Genomic DNA, 21,655 nt, shown 5'->3' with positions numbered 1-21,655 from the left:
CACTTGCTCTGGGGGAAGCTAGCTGCCATGTTGTGCGGATTCTCAAAGCCTGTGGAGAGGTCCATGTGGTAAGGAATGGAGGCCACCTGCCAGCAGCCACATGACACTCTAGCTGCATGCAGTCAGGCTGTCAGATGACTGTAGCCTCAACAGACATCTTGACCGCAGCTGCAGGAGAAACCCTAAGTCAGAACCACCTACATGAGCCAAATTCTCCATCCACAGGAACTGAGTGATAATAAACGTTTGTTGTTTTAAATCACTATATTTGGAATTAATTTGTTCCACAACAACAGATATCTGAATTATGCAGACCTTCCAAATGTTGGCACTTTAGTCAATAGAACAGAACACACACACACATACACACACACACCTATTGATAGTGCCACCATGATCATTAGAAAAATCTTTTAAACATTGGGAAACTATCAAGTTATATGGCAGATACAGTTTTTAAAATTCTAATTTTTGCTTGAAAGAACAAATTCTTAGCAATAAATAATGTCAGTTGTTTCCCTTGAAGTGACAACCTCACTTTGTTCATTTCGTAGAAAATGTCTAACAAATTCCCAAATCCAAATAATCACACTGTCAGTCACTCACGTAAAAGAGGTGTTTTTCTGGGAAGGAGTCTAGTTCAGCTAGCAAATCAAACAAGCACAGAACTGCTTTGTCAACCAAGTGACAACTATTACTACCCCCAGGGGAGGAGTGGGAGTCCCACTGCAAATAGCATAACAATACCTGCCAATGGGACTAGCAGTCCCTGGATATCAACCAACTAACTCCGTGGTTAGCTGGCACTGGTGCAGTGTGGCCAAGGAAGATGCAACTCACACAGGCAGTGGATGGAGCAAACTTTACTTGCCTAGAGAAAGCTCAAGGTCAACCTCAATTGTGAGTATCCACCACGGCCAGCATGCATAGTCTGCATGCACTCCTCTTGTGCTGCAATCTGCTTCTAGTGGGGAACACGGGCCAGCGGAGCTACAACCACTTTTTCCACCTATTACTAGTAATTCTGTGTTGCTCAGTGTTGCTCCATTCCTTCACGCTAGCTGTGGAGGTCCCTGAGACCCTTTTGGGGAATCTGCAAGGTTAAAACTGTCTCACAGTAATGCTAAGATTCATTTGCATTTTTCATAGTATTGACATGTACATTTGAAATGGTGTGTAAAACCGATAGCACCTTGGCATGAATCGAGGCAGTGGCATTGAACCGTATTTGCAGTTATTGTGTTTTCCACCAATGCTCTTGAAGAGGGAGGGCGAGCCAATCTCATTTAAGAATGTCCATCCCCTCCCCACCAGGAACAGATAGAGCAATAGGGTCATTCAGGTGCCATACGACACACAAGCTTCAGCAGAAGGGAGAAATACACATCAAGTCCAGAGCAGGGAAAGATATTCCCAAAGTGAGATGCTGAGCACTGGCTACGAGAGCGCTTTATCTCTTTGTAAGGAAATGTTCTCAGCACAGAGCATATGCTTACGCATCTGTACAAGGGCTGAAAGACCATACATATGACTGCCTTCACCAGCACTTTTCCTCAAAACATAACACCCCGGTATGCAGCAGACTTGCTTTATGCATATTTCCCATTCTGCCACACAGAATATCAAAGGACATGTACTCAAGGTTCAAAATTGAGTACAATGCTTACTTTAAGAGCTTCCTTAAGGACATTCTTAAGTGAGATTGGCTCGCCCTCCCTCTACAAGAGCATTGGTGGAAAACACAATAACTGCAAATACGGTTCAATGCCACTGCCTCGATTCATGCCAAGGTGCTATCGGTTTTACACACCGTTTCAAACGTACATGTCAATACTGTGAAAAATGCAAATGAATCTTAGCATTACTGTGAGACAGTTTTAACCCTGCAGATTCCCCAAAAGGGTCTCGGGGACCTCCACAGCTAGCATGGAGGAATGGAGCAACACTGAGCAACAGAATCACTAGTAGTAGGTGGGAAAAGTGGTTGTAGCTCTGCTGGCCCATGGGCAAGTGTTTTACTTCACTTAAAATGTTTGGAACACAATGACATTACTGTGCGCTCTGTCTCTCATAAGAAAACAGAGCTCTGAAAAATGTGTTTGTCATCTTCCTCCTTAGAGATACATGATTTCTTCCTTTTGAGATACAGTGATGAGAGGTCTTATTCCCGCATTCCCTCACCCCTGTACCCTAACCCTCCTATTTTGATCCAGTAACTTTCTGTCCTTCAAGTATCCAGCAGTTGCTCCTTCTTGGTCCACTCTTTCCTTCCGAATGTTCCAGACTCCCTATCTCAATCCCAATCCCAGGAGTTGCTCCCATTTCCGGGCCAGTGACCTAAGTGGCCTCTGAGGGGAAAAATGAAAATAGGCAGTAGGGTCAACAGCTATTGCTGGGGACTGAGATGGGAGGTTTTCTCCACAATCCAGGCATTTGAAACACGTGGCTCACGGGCTGTATAGAGGCCATAGCTCCAGTGTCACAGGGAAGTTACTTTCTTGAGAACAGAAGCGGCAAGTCAGGAACCACAGGTTTTCCACACCTGTCCCTACTACCCATAGCTCCGCTACTGCAGCCGGTGCTGGAAGTAGCAAAAGAACTGAGGGACCCACACGTGGAGCCCTGTGGGTTATGCCCTTAGGGACAAGGTCCTTACTTCCCCATTGGAAAACAGGTAATGCAGGGTTAGTAACGAGGGGTCCCAGGAACCATTTAGCTATTGGCCTCTGTCTCCAGAGACGCCGGAGGTGGGCAGAGTCTGTGGCGGCCGTAAACCGACAAACCCGGAGCCGGCAGGAGTGCAAGGCTGAGGCGGGCTGGCCGGCTCCCGCGCGGGCAGAGAGAAACAGAACGCTGCCCAGCGAAGCGCGGAAAGGCTTTGGCGCGAGGTCCTTTTCTTCCAGAGTGCGGCTTTCTCTGACTCTAGAACGACCCCTGGAGGTAAACGCTCCGTGACACCTCGCACTATTCTATCCGTTCACTATCCGTCTCCACTGTCATGTTTGTCCCATTTTCCGCTTTCGAAAAAAGAGCGCAGTTCCGGGGTGGGAACCCAAGGAGCTTTCTGGGACACGGAATCTCGGTCGAAAGGATTCTGGGAGTCGTAGTTTCTACTCTTCACTTTGCGCACGCGCATTGCCTTTTCACCACGGGCTTCTATTGCTCTGCCGCGCGGGAAAAGAGATACGTGAGTCCTTGCACGCGCGGCCTCCGATTGTGTGTCCTTCAGGCTCCTTATCCGGTGGAGCGTGGGCCTGAGGTGGAATGCGACAGACAGACCTGGGTTCCTGTCAATTACAGTTGCCAGTTGTAATTGGGCAATGACTGAGGCATGTGATATCTCCGAGATGCAGCACCTAGCGGGAGTTAGGGTCAGGAGAAGAGGCCTCACAGCCCAATTTTTGGGGGTGTGGCATAGAACCAAGCTGAGGAGGGATACAGCCAAATTCTGGGGCCTCGAGTGTGCGGAGTCCCCACTGAGCAAGGCTATGACCTTGAAAGGGCCCTTGAAACAGACCGAAGAGATGGACGCTGTCCCCTGACAGGGAGAAGCTGTTGTTGGTTTAGGGTGGAGTATGCTATGACCCTAACTTCATTTTACTGAGGTCACCGTGGCTGTTTTTGAAAGGGTCACTAGAGGAGGGCATCAGAGACTGAGCACTAGCCCAGGGAGATGTGATGACAGCCAATGGTGGCAGTGTCAGTGTGCTGACGTGGGCTCAGGGAGAGGGAGATGTTGAGAATTTTCAGGTTTCTGGTGTGGTCCTCTTGCATATCTGAAGATATTTCCACTCATTGAAATTCTTACTCATAATGCGTTACAACGTGCCAAAAGACTTGAGGGGGTCAGTGATGGAGCACACGTGCAAATCCATTCACCAAACTATTGAGACACACACTTTGACCCAAAGTACATTCGTGCACAGAGCTCCACAACTCTCAGTTATACCCACCCTTGTGAGCACACTGGTTATGTCAATACACACAGCCACCATCACATACACATACTCACTGCCCCAGACAAGGACCCTGGTAAATGTAGCCTTCATTTCACTTGAAGAGAGTCTGCTCAGAGCTGAGAATGCCCCTGCCATCTTGGGCTAAGTGTGGCCTCCCAAAAGGACACATGTTGATTTCTTTGGGCCTTTTTCTGGAAACTTCACATACAGTTCAGCCTTTGTCCTTCCTCCTACATCCATGTCCACTATGACTTTGACTTTTCCTAGTTACCTTCCTGTACCCTGGTCTGACGGGAAGTAGAAATGGGGCTTGCATTTAGCTAAGCGTTTTACATATCTGAATGTATTTGCTGAGGGTCTTCCCAGAGCAGTAGGTCTCAACATATTTGTATGTGCTGGTCTCTTAAGAATCCACTGAAAGCTGTGAACCCTCTTCCCAGATAAAAACACATCTTGATATCCACACAATTTTGAAAACCCATCTGTGGGACTCTGGTTAAGAACCAGAGTCCTCACTAGAGCCATGGCTGGTGTAGCTCAGTGACTTGAGCATGAGCCTGAATACCAAAGGGTCACAGGTTTGATTCCTAGTCAGGGCACATGCCTGGGTTGTGGGCCAGGTCCCCAATAGGGAGTGTGTGAGAGGTAACCACACATTGATGTTTCCCTCTCTTTCTCCTTCCCTTCCCCTCTAAAATAAATAAAATCTTTAAAAAATCTCACTAGAGGTAGAAGATCAGTTTCCAGGTTGCCCTCTCTGCTGTCTTCAAGTAGCTCCAGGGGGGAAAAGAGTAGGGTGGAGAAGAGTAGGGGTCCAAGCACCCAAAGGAGACAGGGTGTGAGAAAGAGGCACCCTCTCCTACCTATGTCACCCTTTGTCATGAGCCAGGCTGTCACTCTTGCATGTCCTCTGCTGGGCAGTCAGTCAGTCAGTCAGTCAGCTGGTTAATGGAGGAGTCAGCCAGGCAAGCAGTTCAAACTTAGTTATTTAGGATTAGTAGATCAGTTAGTGAGCCAGTAGGTCAATCAAATCACTTGTGGTTTAGAAAGTTACTCCGCCTATCAACCAATTAGTCCTCAGGATTCAGATGGACAGTAGTCCAGGATCCATCAGTCAGAAGGTCAACTTAATGGTTGTCAATCAAGGAACCAGTTGCTGAGAATGCTAACAGCTGGTTTAGCAGTGAGACAAAGGGGCGGTTGGGGTGAGACCATCTGGCTACCGTGTTTCTACTTCTACAGCCTAAAGGCAATGTAGGAAAGCTGAGAGAAGAGTTGACTCCTAGGCCCCTGGAGGGGGCTCTAGTTTGCTGGGAAATAGGCCTCATCTCGTGTGGGGAACCCGAGGAAAAGCTGCAGGGCAAGGCCAGGACAAATTGTCACTAGAGGGCAGTGTGGCACCCCTTCATTTCCACACTCCGCACACTGGAGGTTCAACTTCAGGCTTTTGGAACCCCAGTCTCTGTCTAGCTTTTGTAGAAAAGGCTCCTGAAAAGGATTCTCATCTGAAGAGTGGCTAACTAAGACATGCTTGGCTCTGAGCTGGGAGGAAGCCGGCCAGCTGCCTGCCAGGAGAAGGACTTGCTTTCCTAGGCACTACTGCTGCCAAGGGCACGCCTGCACTGGGGAGGAGGGAGAGTGGAGGGAGAGGAGCACCTCCCTGTTTTGCCCCAAGAACATGGAGGGGAGCAGCTCCCTAAAGCTGAGGCCAAAGGGCAGGATCTGTCTTCTGTTGAGGGGCATGGCCCCTCCCAGGCTGCTTCTCCTTTAGCATCTCTAGGGGCCAAGAAGGAGGCAGACCAATGGCATAAAACCTCCAAACTCTGTTCCTTTGCTGAACTCTGTGGTCAGCTGCTGCTTCTGAAATGGATAGCAAATCTAACTAAAGCAGAAGGGTGGAGGTTAGATAATGGAGGAAACATGGGGAAAGGACAAGCAGTGAGTTCAGTTTACCTTGGGGAATAATCGAGACATTTATATAAGGTGTCAAATATGCTAGTGGGCACAAAGACAAGAGTCAGAAAACTGAGCTCTTTCCTCCCCCACAGGGAAGTGCGTGAGCCTGGAGAGCTGTGTCTCCCAGTTGTGCCCAGGCCATAATGCTAGGCCTCCAGGTGGGCTTCCTGGCTTCCAAAAATGGGCAAGGACACACTCTGGTTCCAGCTGGTTTTTGTGACTTCAAACAGTTACAAGAAAAGAGTGACTTGGGGGCAGTGATGATGGCTGCCATGGCAGTGGTTACTCCATGTGCCTGGCCCTTTCTGTATAGTCTCTTGTGAGTGGTATTGCTCCTGGTTTACAGAGGAGCGACCTGAGACCTAGAGAGGCTGGATGTGATGCCTGGTACCACAGCTGCAAAGTGGTACAGAGCCAGATTTGAACTCAGTCTTCATGGCTCCAAAGTTCTTTCCTTTCCCAGGATATCACACTCTAGACACAGATGGGGGAAAGGGAAGAGGGTGCAGGGCTGGGAGGTTTCTAGGTCCTGAGGAAGATTTGCTGGGGGCTCTGGATAGGATAGTCCCCTTCAGAGATTCTGCAAACCTGGCACGTCGTGACAGTAATGCCCACCTTCTCTCTTTCCCAGACATGCAAAAGATGCAACAACTGCAGTCCATGTACAGCCACTGTAGCTTTCTACTATTCTAATAAAGCAGGAGAGGTAAGTGGGAGCCAGGTTATGACTTGGGACTTGTGAGTCACCTTAGGGAGCATGGGTATTTTCTAGAAGGCTGCAGAGGACCCAGGGTTTTTAACAAGGTGTGGCAAGATTTGATTTGTGCTGACACAAATGTGCAACGTATATATGTTGAAGAGAAATAGTGTGCATGCATTTAGTATGTGCTAATAAGGTATCAGATCAGTTTGGCCCCATGAGAAACGTTTACTGGAGTGGTACAGCAGTCCCCCCATCTGTGGTTTCACTTCCCATGGTTTCAGCGACCCGTGGTCAGCCTTGGTCCAAAAATATTAAAGGGAGAATTCTAGAAACAAAGAAACTCAGTAGTTTTAATTTTTGCACTGTTTTGAGTGCTACGGTAAAATCCCGCACCATCCTGCCCCGTCCCACCAGGGACATGAACCATCCCTTTGCCCAGCATGTCCATGACAGCCTGTTGACCACTCAGTACCATGTTGTGATCAGATTGGCTGTTGTGGTATCACAATGCTTGTGTTCAAGTCGCCCTTGTTTTATTTAGTAGTGGCCCCAAAGTGCAAGAGTAGTATGCTGGCACTTTGGAAATGCCAAAAAGAAGCCATAAAGTGCCTCCTTTCAGCAAAAAGGTGAAGGTTCTCGACTTTATAAGGCAAGAAAAAATTGTATGCTGTGATCGCTAAGATCTATGGTAAGAACAAATCTGTCTGTGGAATTGTGGAAAGGAAAAAGGAATTCATGCCTGTTTTATTTTCACACTTCCAACTCAAAAGTTGTAGCTACAGCAAATGATAAGTGCTTAGTTAAGATGGAGGAGGCATTCAGTTTGTGTGTGGAAAGAGAGGTGGGCCAAGGGGCCCCATTTTGGCCAGTGGTATTTAAATAGCAGCCTACGTTCCTGACGACATGGTGGAGCCACTGGAGAAAATGGCTTTATTTGCTTGACCACTGTAATCAAGTTTGTGTTGCATGTCAGCAAACAGTCCCAGATGGTTCAGAGACACATTTTCACATCTTGCTTAAGAACGTGGCCCTTCGAGCTAATGGACAACAGCTTTGAGTTCCAGCTCTGACGCATGTTAGCTGGCTATGTGAAACCTCAGATGAGTCACTGCATCACGCTTCTCCTTTTCTGTAAATAACAGTAGCATCTAATGCATGTCTCAACATATAACACTAGAGTCCCCAACTTGTCCCAGTTTGCCTGGGACTTTCCTAGTTTTAGCACTGGAAGCCCCTCATTCTCAGTTCCAGGCAAACTGGGGCGACGGGTCACCCTATTAAAACATCACATAACTACCCTACCTCCTTTTCAGATGGAAGACTGGGTCCTGAAGGCTAAAGATTATATTTGACGCTGCCCCTTAGTGGCTGAGTATAGTATAGCATCACTGTCAAGTTCAGATTTACATCATGTATGTTTTTAAACAAAAACAGCAACCACAGCTGGTAAGAAGCAGAGTAAGGATATTGTCCTAGACATTTACTTTTAAATTCAGAACTGCTGTAACCCCCTATGTTATCGTAGTCACTGGTTTTCACCACCAAGTGTTGTATCTTGCAGGGTTGTTGGGAGGATTGAATGAGAGCAGGTAAAGCCTTCGCTGGTGTCACACAAACTTGGGCTTTGACTTTTGAAAGTGGCTTCGCTCCCCTGAGCCTGTTTTCTCATTTGTATTAGGGTAATAGGACCTTCCCCAGAAAGTTGTTTGGACTGATACATGCTTATGGGGTCCCTGGAGGAAAGTATACTCCATCTCATCAGGGACACGAACCATCCCTTTGTCCCGTGCATCCACTCCTGCCTGTTGTTCCCCAGGCACATGGTTCCGTGACCTCTGACAGTTCCAGGCCTCACGCCATCCCTCTGCCAGGGGCTCTGCGGCTCTGGGAGTGGCCTCACTAGCTCCTCAGGGTTATACCTTCTCCTCCTCATCAAGGCCACCCTCAGCTGGCAGGTGGCTTCAGAGACTAGGAAGGCCTGACCAGCCACTCCGATGAATTAAGCTGGTTCCTCTTAGTCAGAAGCTATTATTACTCATCTGAGCTGGCCACTGGGCAGGCACTACGCAGGGGTATGACCCCAACACTCAGGTCGGTGGCCTTGAGCAATGGGAGCTAACTGATGCTCAGGCCGGAACGCTGTGCCAGCCACTATCAAAGTCAGAGCTGTGGTGTAAACCCCATCTACTTTCTGCTTTCTACTTGGCTGTGTTTAAGCACGCTCCAGTACACCCACCATGGCCTGGGCTGTGAAATCTGTTTTGAAGGCTTCCTGAAGATCCAGAGGAACAGAAGGCTGCCTTCCTGACTCTCCTGCATCAGTCTTGATAAGCTCTAGAAAAAGGAATCACTCAAATCTTTCAAAGGTCTAACTCTGTTCTAGCTGTGAAAGACCCTCAAAAAGGCTTAATGTCAATACTAGATTAAGTTCTTCCATTTTTACAAGTGAAATTAGAGAAAGAATATGCCACTTATATTAATTAATACCTATAGCTACAGGGAAAAAGGGTTAAGTACTCATTTAAGCTAGAAAATCAACACATACATTTGCTGGCCTCTGCTTTGTTCTGTGTAACTCTGACCAAAAGTCTTGTAGTCCTGTTTTAGTGCCTTGGTTTTAAGTTTCAGTGTCACACACTTTTAATGTTTTAAAAATGTTTCATCTAAATCATGAAATATTATAGTGACTATAAAGAGAGCACTCCCTACCTATATCTATCTATCTCAGTGTGGAAATGTCTCTCAGACATATTAAGGGTTGCAAATTAATGAGAAACATGTCTAAGACATATTATTAAAGGAAATAATGGGATAAAAATATTTTTAAGGAAAGCAAGTCATAGAAATATATATATAAAGACTCCTATTTAAAAATTACACATACTTCTGCATCTGCATGGAAAATTTCAATAAGAATATCTGTCAAAGCTCTCACAGTGCTGTCTCCAGAGATGGGGAACTTCACTTTAAAATTTTCAGTATCTGATTGCTTTCCAGTGTGCATGTCTTAATTTTAATCATAAATACAAGAAAGCTGAATATGCTCATGCATACACCCACACTTGCCATGAACTAAGCCGTTAACACCACTACCCAGACACTCAGCTCAGTGCTAAGTGTTTGTTTATGGACTGAAATGTCTCAGAACTGGACATTAAAGAAAATATTTTAATGTGCATATCCGATGTCTTGGGAGGCTGTGTTGAGAAGCCAGAGTTGGTATATTAAGAACAGTACGTAAATGTCTAATCACTATGTTGTGCACCCGAAAACTAGTATAACATTGTCTGTCAACTGTAATTAAAAAATAAAAGTTTAAAAACCTGGGGGGGAAAGAAAATGCAGATTACAGCTTAAGCCCTGGCTGGTGTGGCTCAGTGGATTAAGCATGGGCTGTGAACCAAGGGTTGCCAGTTGGATTCCCAGTCAGGGCACATGTATGGGTTGCAGCCAGGTCCCCAGTGTGGGCCACATGAGAGGGAACCCCACATTGATGTTTCTCTCCCTCTCCTTCTCCCCCCTCTCTCAAAATAAATAAATACATACATAAATACATAAATAAATAAATAGGAGTTATGTGCTGTCTGTCAAATGTTCTTTAAAAGAAAACAAAAACAAAATACAGATTATAACTTGAACGAGGAAGCACAAGCTACCCACATGGAGGTGGCAGGTAGCTCCCTCAGCATCTGAGCTTGCACTTTGGGGAAGTGAAACCCACCCAGTGGGTCATTTTGATTGAAGGCGGTTTCAACACGTCCACACAAAGGAAACAGTCACAAGATTTATTACTTACAGATCCCAGTTAGGGGGATGCAACGGAGCTGGGGGAATGGCAGTTCTCCGTCCCAGGTCAGGGATGAGCAGGAGGCTGAGAGCAGCGTAGCAAGCACCTATTCCTGATAAGGTGGCTGGGACAGAGGTCACTAACTTTTTGCAGGCTTTACTGTAAGGGGTGTCCAACCTTTTGGCGTCTCAGGGCCACACTGGAAGAACAAGTGTTGTCTTGGGCCACACATTAAATACATTGCAACATGTAATCATGAAAACATCTCATAATATTTTCAGAAATTTTGCAGTTTTGTGTTGGGCTGCATTCACAGCCATCTTGGGATGGGTGCAGCCTGTGGGCCACAGGCTGGACACCCCCGCAGCAGTTATTTTAAATATTCCCTGGAAAAGTAAAGTGGGAACTCACGATGGGCACCCTGAGCTCCAGCTCCTCCCTACATGTGCAGACTCGGGGGCTGTCATGCTGTAAAATGCCTAGGCCGCAATTCAGAAACACAAAGCGGTGTCCCTCAAAAGTTGTTTTTTTCACCACAGAGGCCAAACCTGTATGTACACTTTTAATATGGAGTCTTATCCAATATATCTACCTTTACCAACAGATGTTGCAAACTAATTTTTAAAACATCTGACTCACTTTTATTTTCTCAAGCTGTATTTAGCAGTTCTAAATCAGATACTGTGAATAAGAGGCAAAAAAAAAAACCCGTTTAGGCTTTAAATAGTTGAGAGACAACACAAGATTGTCAGCAATAATAGAAGCAGTTAAGCTAAATTTTAACCCCGTCCAAGGCCACCAGCTGTGACGCATCGTCCTGGCCAGCGAGCACTGACCTTGCTGCAGGGAAGGAAGCAGGGCTCCGGCTCCTCTCCATTGTCCCCACTGGGCGCAGTGTGGCCCGACCCCGGTCACAGGGGCCACGGGGCCTGGCTCTCCCTGCTCCACGCGTTTTCTAGTTGAAAAGTGTTTATTTATACAAAAAAAGGATAAAATTTTAAAATATTGGCACTCGCTTGAAAAGAACTAGAGTGACTCGTAGGCACAGACCGTTAGTGGTACGTACAAATATTCATCAGAAATTTATTAATAGAAACAGAGATGTATTTAAACGCAACACGGGGTGGAAACGAAAAGCCCGGATACGATGGCACCGGAGCGTCTCACTTGCAGGTTACAGGTCTCCCCACAGAACTAGCACCGTTTGTTCAGAAACCACAGATTCAATGATAATCACTTCTACTCTATAAAATACCCAGTAAGGATGATTTAACTATCTAGTAACAAAGTTCTTCCAAAAACTTATTTAAAAATCAAGTAGAATTTACCCTTTGAAACTCGCAGAGAAGGTTTAAAAGTTGTCCAATTCTACAGCTTGTCCAAGGGAACGAACCGTAAGTCATTTTACTGGAAGCAAATGCCTCAGCTCAGCTTCTCGCTCCTGTCGAAATATCAGCCAGGCACAATACACTGAATACTACATCGGAGTAAGAGCACATCTAAAACTGGTCTCAGAAAATATTTTCCTAGACTATAAAAATACTAAGTGGAATACAAAAATTTCAGCATATACAGCAAATAGACTACAGCAGACAAATATTTAAACATCCTTAAAACTATCTTATACCACAATCATCATGGACATCAAGTAGTATTATAATTCTTCTATGATTCCTTCCAGTTCAACATTTTCCCTTTGTTTTGTTGTCATACCAAATTCTGTGTTTCTAGCAGAGGTTACTGGAGACACCACGTAATAATTCGTGATACCCAACCGGCTCTCAAAGTACTCAGCATGCAATTGTAGCAGAGCCTGTCTTTTAGGTCAGGGCTCAGCAAACTATAGCCCAGGGGCCAGCCTGCCCCGTGGCCTGTTTTAGGGGATGTGTTGGCTGTGGCCGCTTTCACATGAGAAGAGCAGAACTGGATGGCTGTGACAGAGGCTGTATGTGGCCTTTTGGTGTGCACAGTTTAAATATTTACTACCTGGCCCTTTCCTGAAAAAGTTTGCCAAGTCCTATTTTATGTAACTCATTTCGGGAAAGTTTGCACTCAACAAGGACAAGGTGAGGTGGTCCCAGATGAAGAACATTTGGGCCGAGATTTGCTGGTTCCATTGTACAGTAAGGGCCATGGCAGATCAAAAGAATACATATCTGGGTTGGCAACTTCGAGCATTAAAATATCCTGGCATTGTAAGTGCAGTCTGGCTGTGATAAAGTACCTTCCATTCTCTGTGGATTGGCTATTGTGTATCAAGTAACTCACGTACCTGAACCCAACAATGCACTCACTGTTCAACCCAAACCATCTCTGTGGCTCTCAAGCATGATGTCTAGCCTTTGAAAATCGATCACCTTGTACCCTTAGCAAAGAACTGAACTAGAGGTGTACCTTTCCCATCCCTCTGTATCGGCATAGATTCTGTAAGTGCTGGACTGTGTATCTTTTAGAATCCTTCCCGGTGACATGCATCGTAATAATTGGTACTACCACTACCCAGGGCCACAAACATGTCCCTTCTGACAAAGTGGACTAGGTTTTCAAGGGGACACATGGGCCTGGGAGAACGCTTGTGGTGGTCCTGGCAGAAAGAGGTGTGGAACGTGACATCAACACCATTGTAAAGAATCCGCACAGAATGCTCCCTGGGCTGCTCTCTGTCCTGCCAGAGCTCGAAGATCAGCCTGGCCGCAAACCTCGGGAACTTGGCTTCTGTCAGGCCCAAGGCGCTGAGAACTGGTGACAGAGTGACGTCGTGAGCAGAGTACAGGGCAAAGATCTCTTCTTTTCTGCCCTCGGCAGCACGCTGCATGCGGCTGATGGTCTGATTCAAGATGGGGTGGGCGCCCAGGAGCGAATACCCCAGATACAGTTTCTTCTCCCGCCTGTCTCTCTCATCCTCAATCTGATGCGTCTTGATCGCCTTGAAGTGCTCCATGTCAATACAGCCGTTCCTGGTGCATGGGAAGCTGACGTTGTGGCAGAAGTGGCAGAGCATGGAGTCTATGGGGTTGGCAGCTCGAAGCTGCTTGGTGGGGACGTCCACGATCTTGGCCATGTCCCCGTAGGTCCTCTCCAGCTGGCTGTTCTTCAAGCGTAAGAGGTACTGCCGACGCTGCTCCTTTTCCAGATACTGGTTTCTCATTGGGCAATAGCAGTTTCCGGAGCAGAAGAGAGCACTGGGCTGGTGCCTGAAATAAATCTTCTTCCAGTCAAAATCTGGGAGAAAGCCATAAAGCAGGGCCAGCCCACTTTGCAGCGTCCGGCTTTTCCCGGTGGTCTCTAAGTAAAGCTGGTCTGGGGACCAGTCACTGGGCAGGAGTTTGTGTTTCTTCAGATAGATGTCCCTCAGCTGCTGGCCATTCTGCAGGTGCTGCACGACTCCTGAAACAGAGCAACAGACTTTCCTGACCACCAGCTCAGCCAAAGGCACGGCAGAGGGAAGCTGGGTGAGCCAGTACTCAGCTCCGGATTGCCTTAGATCAGTGTAAGAGAATGTAATGAGCCTGCTGCCCACTGTGCAGAAGCTACAAGAATGGGTTCCAGTCAACGTAACTAGGGAGCACCTCGAGGGTATTCATAAATGGATGAACACAGTGGGTCCTGTCCTTGGACCACCGCCTTTCTGGGGAGCACGATGACCATCTGCCGCAACCCCTCCCCCTTGATCAGCCCCTGCCCCAGGGGAGGCCTGGTGTGACTGGCGGGCCTCAGAGGGCAGGAACTACTCTGCGGGTGGGTGACATGACATTCCTGAGTGTGCAGAGAGAGCTCAGGTAGCTCAGGCAGGTAAAGAGATGAAGCTGCTTGCTGGCTGCTTGGTCCTTTCAGTGTGGGGAAGTTCCCTCCCTCCCCTATCCTCCCAACCTGAGGCTCTCTGCTAGGCCTCTAGGTACATCCTGCCTGATCCTGCTGGGGCTTTACCAGCTCACCCACAAGGACACTCTCTGTGTGGATATGGAACGGTCTCCCAGACACCCAGATAGAATACATGAAAAAAACCCAACAACCCCAGAGTGCACAGCAGTCTGTTTTTATGGCTCTTTAAAATAAAGATGGGAGGGGGGAGTAGGAATGTGCATTTGCAGTTGCCTGTGTGTTGCACGAAGAAGCTTTGGAAGGATGCACAGGGAAGTGATCTCAGTGGTTCCCTGGGAATGATGGGGGCACAGACATGGGGAGGATGGAAAAGGGAGAGGAGCAAGAATTTCAGGTTTGCCTTTGAGTTGGCTTAGTGTTGAACCACAGAAATAAATTATCTTGAAAAAGTAAGAAAGCCTTATCTTCAAGTGAGAGAAGGTAATCCAAGGTAAAAGCAAGCTCACCTTCCAGCCAATGGGATGCAATTCCAGTAACAGATATGAATTCTCTGACTGTGGAAACCACATGAAGACCCCATGACCAGTACTATCATTTATTCAGATGCCCAAATGTTTGAACAGCTCTGCTACAGAGATGAGACAATTTAAGGCTGAAATGCATGAGACACAGGGCACTGTTGGCCCAGGGAGGGAGACAGCTGAGAAAAAAACCACAAAGGATATCCTACACTGAATGAAGACTATTGACTAATAGCAGAATCCCCTCAGAGATCCAGGCTGGGATGAGCCTTAGCATTTCCAAAACGATTTGCAGAATGAGGCAAACTGTGAGTGACAAACATTGAGAACTTGTATCTGGCCCTAGTTCACCTCTTGGCCTATTGTATGTTCTTAAGCCACATGTATTAGAGTTGGAGTGCTTACTGTATGCCAGACCTTTCTCCTTTAACCCTCGGAAAAGCCCAGTAAAGGCATATTATTCTCCCCATTTTCCTCATTTTCCAGATGAGGAAACTGAGGCCCTGAGCCTTTCTTGGCCTAGAGGTAGCAGAACTAGAGCCCTGTTGTGGCCCCCACCTTGTGCTCTTAGTCCCTTGTCACAGCACCTTCCTCCTGCATTTCCATGCAGAAATACCAACTCCTAGCCATTTAGGGCTTTTTTTTAGTCTTCAGACACAGCCTGCGCATTCCTGACTTTGTTCCTGCCCTTCACCTCCCTCTTCCCAGAGAAATCGTCATTGAGCACCTGGCTGCAATGCTCCCTTCTCTGTGGAGTCTTCCTTCTTCCTCCCTTAGGTCAAATGAACAATTCCTTCCTGTCCCCATATGCCGCTGGACTTCTGGGACATTAGCCGCATTCACTGAGCCTAGCACATGCTGGCTCTGTGCTAGGTACTTTCCACATGCTATCGAATCTAACTCACCACCAGCCCTGTCGGGAAGACACAGCCCCATTTCACAGGCCTGTCTACCCCAAAGCCTGTGTTTATTCTCTAAGATCCTGCAGTCTGCAGCAGTAACCTTAGTGATCTCTGTGCACGCGGTCCCACTGCGGCTGAGGGGCCCATTAGAACAGGCAGCGGAGCATCTTACTCATCTGCCTGCCCACCCCTCCTCGACACTCAGCAGCTGCCAAAGCATCTTGAACAGAGTAGGCACTAATGATCAACCTGTTCTTATGTTGTTACTGTGTGATGCCAAAAGTGTGCCAGTTATAAATGATGGTTATAACAGCTACATTTTTTAAATGAAATTTCAAATAGAGGATAAAATTGGCCATTAAAAGAGAATAAGGGAACGGGAGCAAACAGTACTGCAAAAATAATTTCTAGAATAACACTAATTTAGAATATGACGATGGTAATCTATTGAGAAGAAAGGTCAAAACGAATGTCTATTAAGAGTGTGAGGGCCACCCCCCCACACAGCCCCCACTCTGGATGCAGTCACCCAGACCTCTTAGCCAGCTGATGGACACTGACCCTCAAGGACACCATCAGATTCTCTCTCTCAAGAATCTGGACTAGCCAGTCCACCTCTGCGTGTGGCTAGGACTGTCACTCTGTCATATACACAGCAGAACCACAGAGGCAGAGACAGCCAGCCTTTTTATTCTTGGTTCCAGTCTCTGGAGGCCTGGTCGCATTCTTGCCCTTAGAGTCTGAGTCACCCTGAATCCTTACAATAAATGTCCTTTTTTCTCTTGAGTTGGCTTCTGTTACTTGGAACCAGAATCTAAGCAATGGTTCTCAGCAAGCATGGTTCTGGGGAGGGTGTGAGGTGGCACTGTCACAATAATAAGGGAAATAAATGTTCCTGACACCCAGTGGGTGGTGGCCAGGGGGCTGGACAGTCTTCTCAAGGAACTGTTCTCTGTTCCATGTAACTGTCGAATGTACCATAAGACATTCCCACACGTGAAAAAAATCAATTTAAATAGCTTAGAACCTATTTTTTTGAATCTATAGATATAGTCATTTTTGCATAACATTAACATCCAATGAATTGTCCAGAAATGTGATATTGAAGGACATCTGTATTTTGTTTTGATCAGAACTTGTTAAAAAAAAAACAACATATCTGCAAGAGCCCAAAACACTATTTCAAAAGAACAGAAACACCCCTATGTTCACTGCAGTGTTTATAATAGCTAAGCTATGGAAGCAGCCCATGTCCATCAGTAGATGAGTGGGTAAAACAACTATGGGACATTGACACAATATCTACTCTGCCATAAAAAAGAAGAAAGTTTTACCTTTTGTGACAGTATACATGGACATGGCAAACATTATGCTAAATGAAATAAGCCACTTAGAAAAAGACAAATACCAGATGATTTCATTCATATGTGGAATCTAATGAATAAACTGAACTAACAAGCAAAACAGAGACAGACTCATAGATGGAGAGCAGATGACAGCTGGTGGGGGGAGAGGTTAGGTGGGGGAGGGACTGACCAAGAAGGAAGAAGGACTCATGGACATGGACAACGGTGTGGTGATTGCTGGGCGGGGAGGAGGTATAAAGGGACTAAATGGTATTGGAAAAAATATAATAAAGATTAAAAAAATAAACAAAATAAAATTAAAAAAACCCTTGCCCTGACACTTGGTATTAAAGTCACCGATACAACATCCTTCAACCAGCCTGCATTGGTAGCTGTCACAGTTGGCAATCCGTATTTCTGTGTAAGCAACTGATTCCGTCATTCCATTTTCCAGTGCAGGCGTGCTCAAGCATTTATACTGAGGTGCACAGAATTCTATAATAAAATAGCTTCCTTGTTTTCCTCTTTTATGTTATAGTTAGGGTACCTAACTATATTTTTAAACCTAACATATTTTTAAATTGTATGTGTAAAAAAATTATATTATATTTGGATCTTGCTTCAGGATAGTGAAGGGAGTGCCTTAATTTGTTAATAAAAGGGGTGCTGAATCTGGTAGGGTGAGAAATCCTGTTTTAAACTGATGCAGAATTTGTGCATGTGGAACTAATTATCAAAAGCTTTTGACAAAACTGTATTCAAGGCTGGCCCCTTTATTCAGCTTGCCACTGTCTGTCACTCACTGCCATTCTCCCCAATAATAATGGCTTTTAAAACGTGGTGAGACCCAAGAGGGCCAACCATAGGACAGAACTCTTCCTTCTATCAAAACTGAGGTCCTACGATGCTGGGGGGACAGGAAGACACAGGGTGGCCAATAGGTCCTCCTGATTCTTCCAAAGAGGCTGTTGACCAAGCACAGGTCATTTGAGGTCCCAGAATGAAGAAGTTGGGAACTGAAACCTCTCAGGGAGAGAGGGAGTCAGTTCTTTCTCTTCCCAAAAAGGTGACCCCACAATTAACTCACCAACCTGCCCTGACAGTGAACTGGCTGCAGAGAAAAAGATGGCCTTCTGTGAGGGACTCCCTTGACCAAACAAACTCCTTGCTCAGTGGAGACCTGCCAGGTGTCTGTCCCTGAGCTCTGGGACACTGAAACCTATCAGGTGTTATGCCTGCAGCAGCTAAGCACACGGGACTGGTTGTACGAGTTATGGCCCACCCACAGTGGAATAACTGGTAGCCAGCAGAAATGGTGTTGTTGATAAATGGGGAAAGATGACCACAGTATAGTAAGTGGAAAAGAGAGTGACAACAGTGTGTTCAGTAAGATACCACTGTGCGTGTGCGTGCACATGCACAGACACAGGAAGAAAGATAACTCATTTTTTTGGTGGGATTACGAGTGCTATTTTTCTTCCTTTTGCTTTCTTAATTTCTCTTCTATAAATATATATTGCTTTTATAATAACAAAAAGTTTTCTTTTTAATTTTTAGAAATCAGATGTTTGATTGGGTGTGTTGGTGGACTCAGAGCTGCTTGAGGTGCCAGTCCTTATTTCCCCTGTGAATGCACTGTGCCTTGCCCAGGAGTATGTGCTCCACGTGTGTGCCAAGCGGAAGGGAGAGGAGAATGTGTGGGCGAATGGCTGTCACACGTACCTGTCTGGGTGAGCTCTCCCATCTCACACAGTGGGTGATTGGGGAAAAGAGGCAGGGAGTGTAAGGGGCTTTCAAAAGAGGCTCCGGATCCTTTTGACATGTGGCTAACGAAAGCTTCCAGTTTAGGGTGATACGGTTTCCTAAAGAAAGAACACAGAGATTTCGTGGTCAGCATGCTCCAAAGCAGTCCGCAACTGTTTCAGCTTCAGCCAGCAAAACCCCCAGCGTGGTGTGCCTGACCTCCCCCACAACAGGCACTCACTCAATCACTTCTGAATTCCAAATTCCACTGAGGCCTACACACAAAAACCCCACCCTGAAAGGCCAGCCCGTGTGCCTCTCTGCTGAAGTGCCCATCACTCTGGGAGTCGGCTTTGCCCTCCATCATCTGGCTCCCAACCTGTGCCCCTCCCATTTCCCTCTCCAGGAGGACACTGACCCTCACCAGACAGTCGTGCCTAGGCTGTGAGGGCTCGATTTGCCCCTCCCCTGCCCGAACACATGCCATCTGCCCCCGAATCCTGCAGATGTGTCCTCCAGGGGCTTCACACCTCTCTCCCACACCCCTGCAGCCACTAGCTGGGTCCTGGCTCAGACAGCTTCTGTCGGGTGGCACGGGTTTCCCTTTGGGCTATCTGCAGCCTAATCTTGCCCCTCTAATCTGCCTTCGCAGCTGCCAGAGACATGTCCTTAAAAGGCAGCCCCAACCCAACACTGCTCTTCCACATGCCACCTTGTGGGAGGAGCCACGCTTGCCGGTCAGTCTGTTCTGGCCCCAACCCACGCTGAGGCTCAGGGCTGGCCAGCCCTCTCCACTCTGACACTGTGCTCCGGCCACTCGCAGCCCAACGACTGACTTCTGTTCCCCCAACACGCCTTGTTCTTTCACGCTTCCAAGATTTTCCACATTCTGCCTCTTCCTCCTAGAAAACCTACCCCCGCCTTTGCCTGGGTAATCCTTAATTCTTAATTTACTTGACCTCTGGAAAGTCTCTTTTGAAAAAATTAACTAATTAGGATAACCAAGGTCTCTATAGCTTTCTACAGTTCACTATGTATTTTGCACATGCTCTATCTCATTTCATGTGGGGTGGTAACAAATAACAAAGCAAAACAAAACAGAACCACAAAACCTAAAAACCCAGTATGTTTATGAGATCTGACTTAAAAAAAAACATATTTCTGCCATGGAGTACATGTAGTAAAACTACATGTATTTTTCTGGTCACTAATTTATCTTTCTAGTCACTAATATACAATTTCCCCGAATAATGAAAGGATCCACGTATACATATTTTCTCTGAATAATGAGTTGGCCTGTGAAGATGTACACACTTTGTCTGAATAATGAGATGACTTATGAATATTTACACCTTTTCTTTGAATAATGAAATGGCCTAGGAATACACTTTCCAGCATAGAACAGCTCCCAACTAAACCAAATCAGCATAACAAAGCAAAGACGAATTGTTTGAATGGCAGATCCTTGCTGTCTCAAAGCCCAATTCATGTTGGCAATGCTTTAAAAATGGCTGCCAAAATAGGTTTGATATTTTTCAAAAACGTAATGCTAAAAAATCCACCTTTAAAAAGAATAGGTTTTGACATAAAAGAATGCTAATCCTGTCGCACAGTAGAGTCTGATAAATCACCCAGGCCTGCTGCCTGCAGAGGGCATGCCATTTCCCCGGAGGCTACAACACAAATATTTGCAAAATGGGAAATGGAATTCCAGCTGACCAGGAGGAGGCTGCCTATGTGCTCGCCCAGGAACACAGGCTACGTGTCAGCAGGAGTCCAAGGGGCTGCTGGGGCTGCTCTTTCAGGCTGGTGACGTCTGAGCATCTGGGAAAGCCCTGTGGCCAATTTTAAAAACAAGACTTCACTACTGGACATGTTTGCTGAGATGCCCCGGGCTCCCTGGGAAACCCGACTGCTTCTCGATGTGTTTGTTTCTCCCTGTGTTTGTGAAAACTTGGTTTTGGCAGGATGAGATGAAGATTCATAGATGAAAAACCTCACTCATGGAAAGAAAACAAATGGCTGGCTCTTTTCAATGAAAAGAGAACTGGGTAACCCGAGGCCCCCGGCCTGTCCTAGATCTGAACACCAGTTCCTGCCTGCCCAGGCCACAGCTCACCCTGTGAGCTAAGAGGGTACCTAGCACATGGCAGCCACTCCAAAAAGGCATGTGAACGAATTCACCCAGGAAGTGACCCTCCTTAGATGCTTCAGAAAAGCCCAAACCTGCCATAATCCATAGCAATGAATGTGGCAAGTTCCAAGTATTTACTAAAATGTTCAGATTTTGATGGAAATATTAAAAATAAATACCATTGAGGGGGCAACTACTAATTGTGACAAAGCCTCTCTTTGACCAAAGTTCAGTGAGTCTCCTCTGAACCCTCTTCCCGAGGAGGCCTCCACTTCTGGACTGTCTTTGCGTTGCCCAGTTTTAGCAAGAATCTGCCTAAGTCAGCTTAACCAGCCAGAATCTCCCACTCTTGATATCCATCAAATTCCTCATCCCCAGGTGCTATCTGTTCACTCTGGGCTGCCTTTAGCAAGAATCCAATCAAGGTGATTTAGCCAGAATTAACCCCCATCTGGGCTCTGCATTGCTCCTGATGTCACCTCCATGGAATTTTCCATTCACTAACCCCTACCTTACTCCTTGGCTATGAATCCTCACTCATCTGTGCTGTATTTGGAATTGAACCCAGTTCTATATGGAGGTCTCTTTTCTCTTACTGCATTAGTTTCCAGATAGAATGTTTTTACTGCTTTAACTAATGTCTGGCTCTGGCTTTTCTTTTAGTCGTGTACTAAAATCTATTCTCCTCTTTTTTGGAACTTGGTTAGATCCCATTTCTGAAGTCCTAGTGGTGAGGGAGAGCCATGTGACTCAGTGTTCATCAATGGAATGGAAGTGTTAAC

The 21,655-nt window shown here is 46.4% G+C and overlaps 1 protein-coding gene and 2 long non-coding RNA genes across 5 annotated transcripts in view; 1 reads left to right on the top strand and 2 right to left on the bottom strand.

The window, feature by feature from the left end:
• Window positions 1-474: 474 nt before the first annotated feature.
• LOC118501618 lies at window positions 475-10,013 on the bottom strand. Its single transcript, XR_004904240.1, has 2 exons — window positions 8,452-10,013; window positions 475-866 (listed from the first exon to the last, which is right to left on the bottom strand). It is a non-coding gene; the product is annotated as an uncharacterized LOC118501618 (long non-coding RNA).
• Window positions 6,007-19,884, top strand: LOC118501617. Its single transcript, XR_004904239.1, has 3 exons — window positions 6,007-6,621; window positions 18,554-18,726; window positions 19,392-19,884. It is a non-coding gene; the product is annotated as an uncharacterized LOC118501617 (long non-coding RNA).
• PXYLP1 (2-phosphoxylose phosphatase 1) overlaps window positions 11,462-21,655 on the bottom strand; it is a 71,116-nt gene continuing 60,922 nt past the window's right edge. For all 3 annotated transcript variants that reach the window (XM_028518743.2, XM_036030730.1, XM_036030731.1), the window contains 2 exons: window positions 18,719-18,858; window positions 11,462-13,792 (listed from right to left, as the gene is read on the bottom strand). In XM_028518743.2, coding sequence (XP_028374544.1) covers window positions 12,855-13,792; window positions 18,719-18,858 — 1,078 coding nt within the window. In that variant the 3' untranslated portion in view covers window positions 11,462-12,854. The remainder of the gene's footprint in view (window positions 13,793-18,718; window positions 18,859-21,655) is intronic.

This window comes from Phyllostomus discolor, chromosome 7 (genome assembly GCF_004126475.2).
Source record: "Phyllostomus discolor isolate MPI-MPIP mPhyDis1 chromosome 7, mPhyDis1.pri.v3, whole genome shotgun sequence".
Taxonomy (NCBI): domain Eukaryota; kingdom Metazoa; phylum Chordata; class Mammalia; order Chiroptera; family Phyllostomidae; genus Phyllostomus; species Phyllostomus discolor.
Note: the sequence above shows the minus strand (reverse complement) of the source record. Positions and strands in the feature narration are given on the sequence as shown.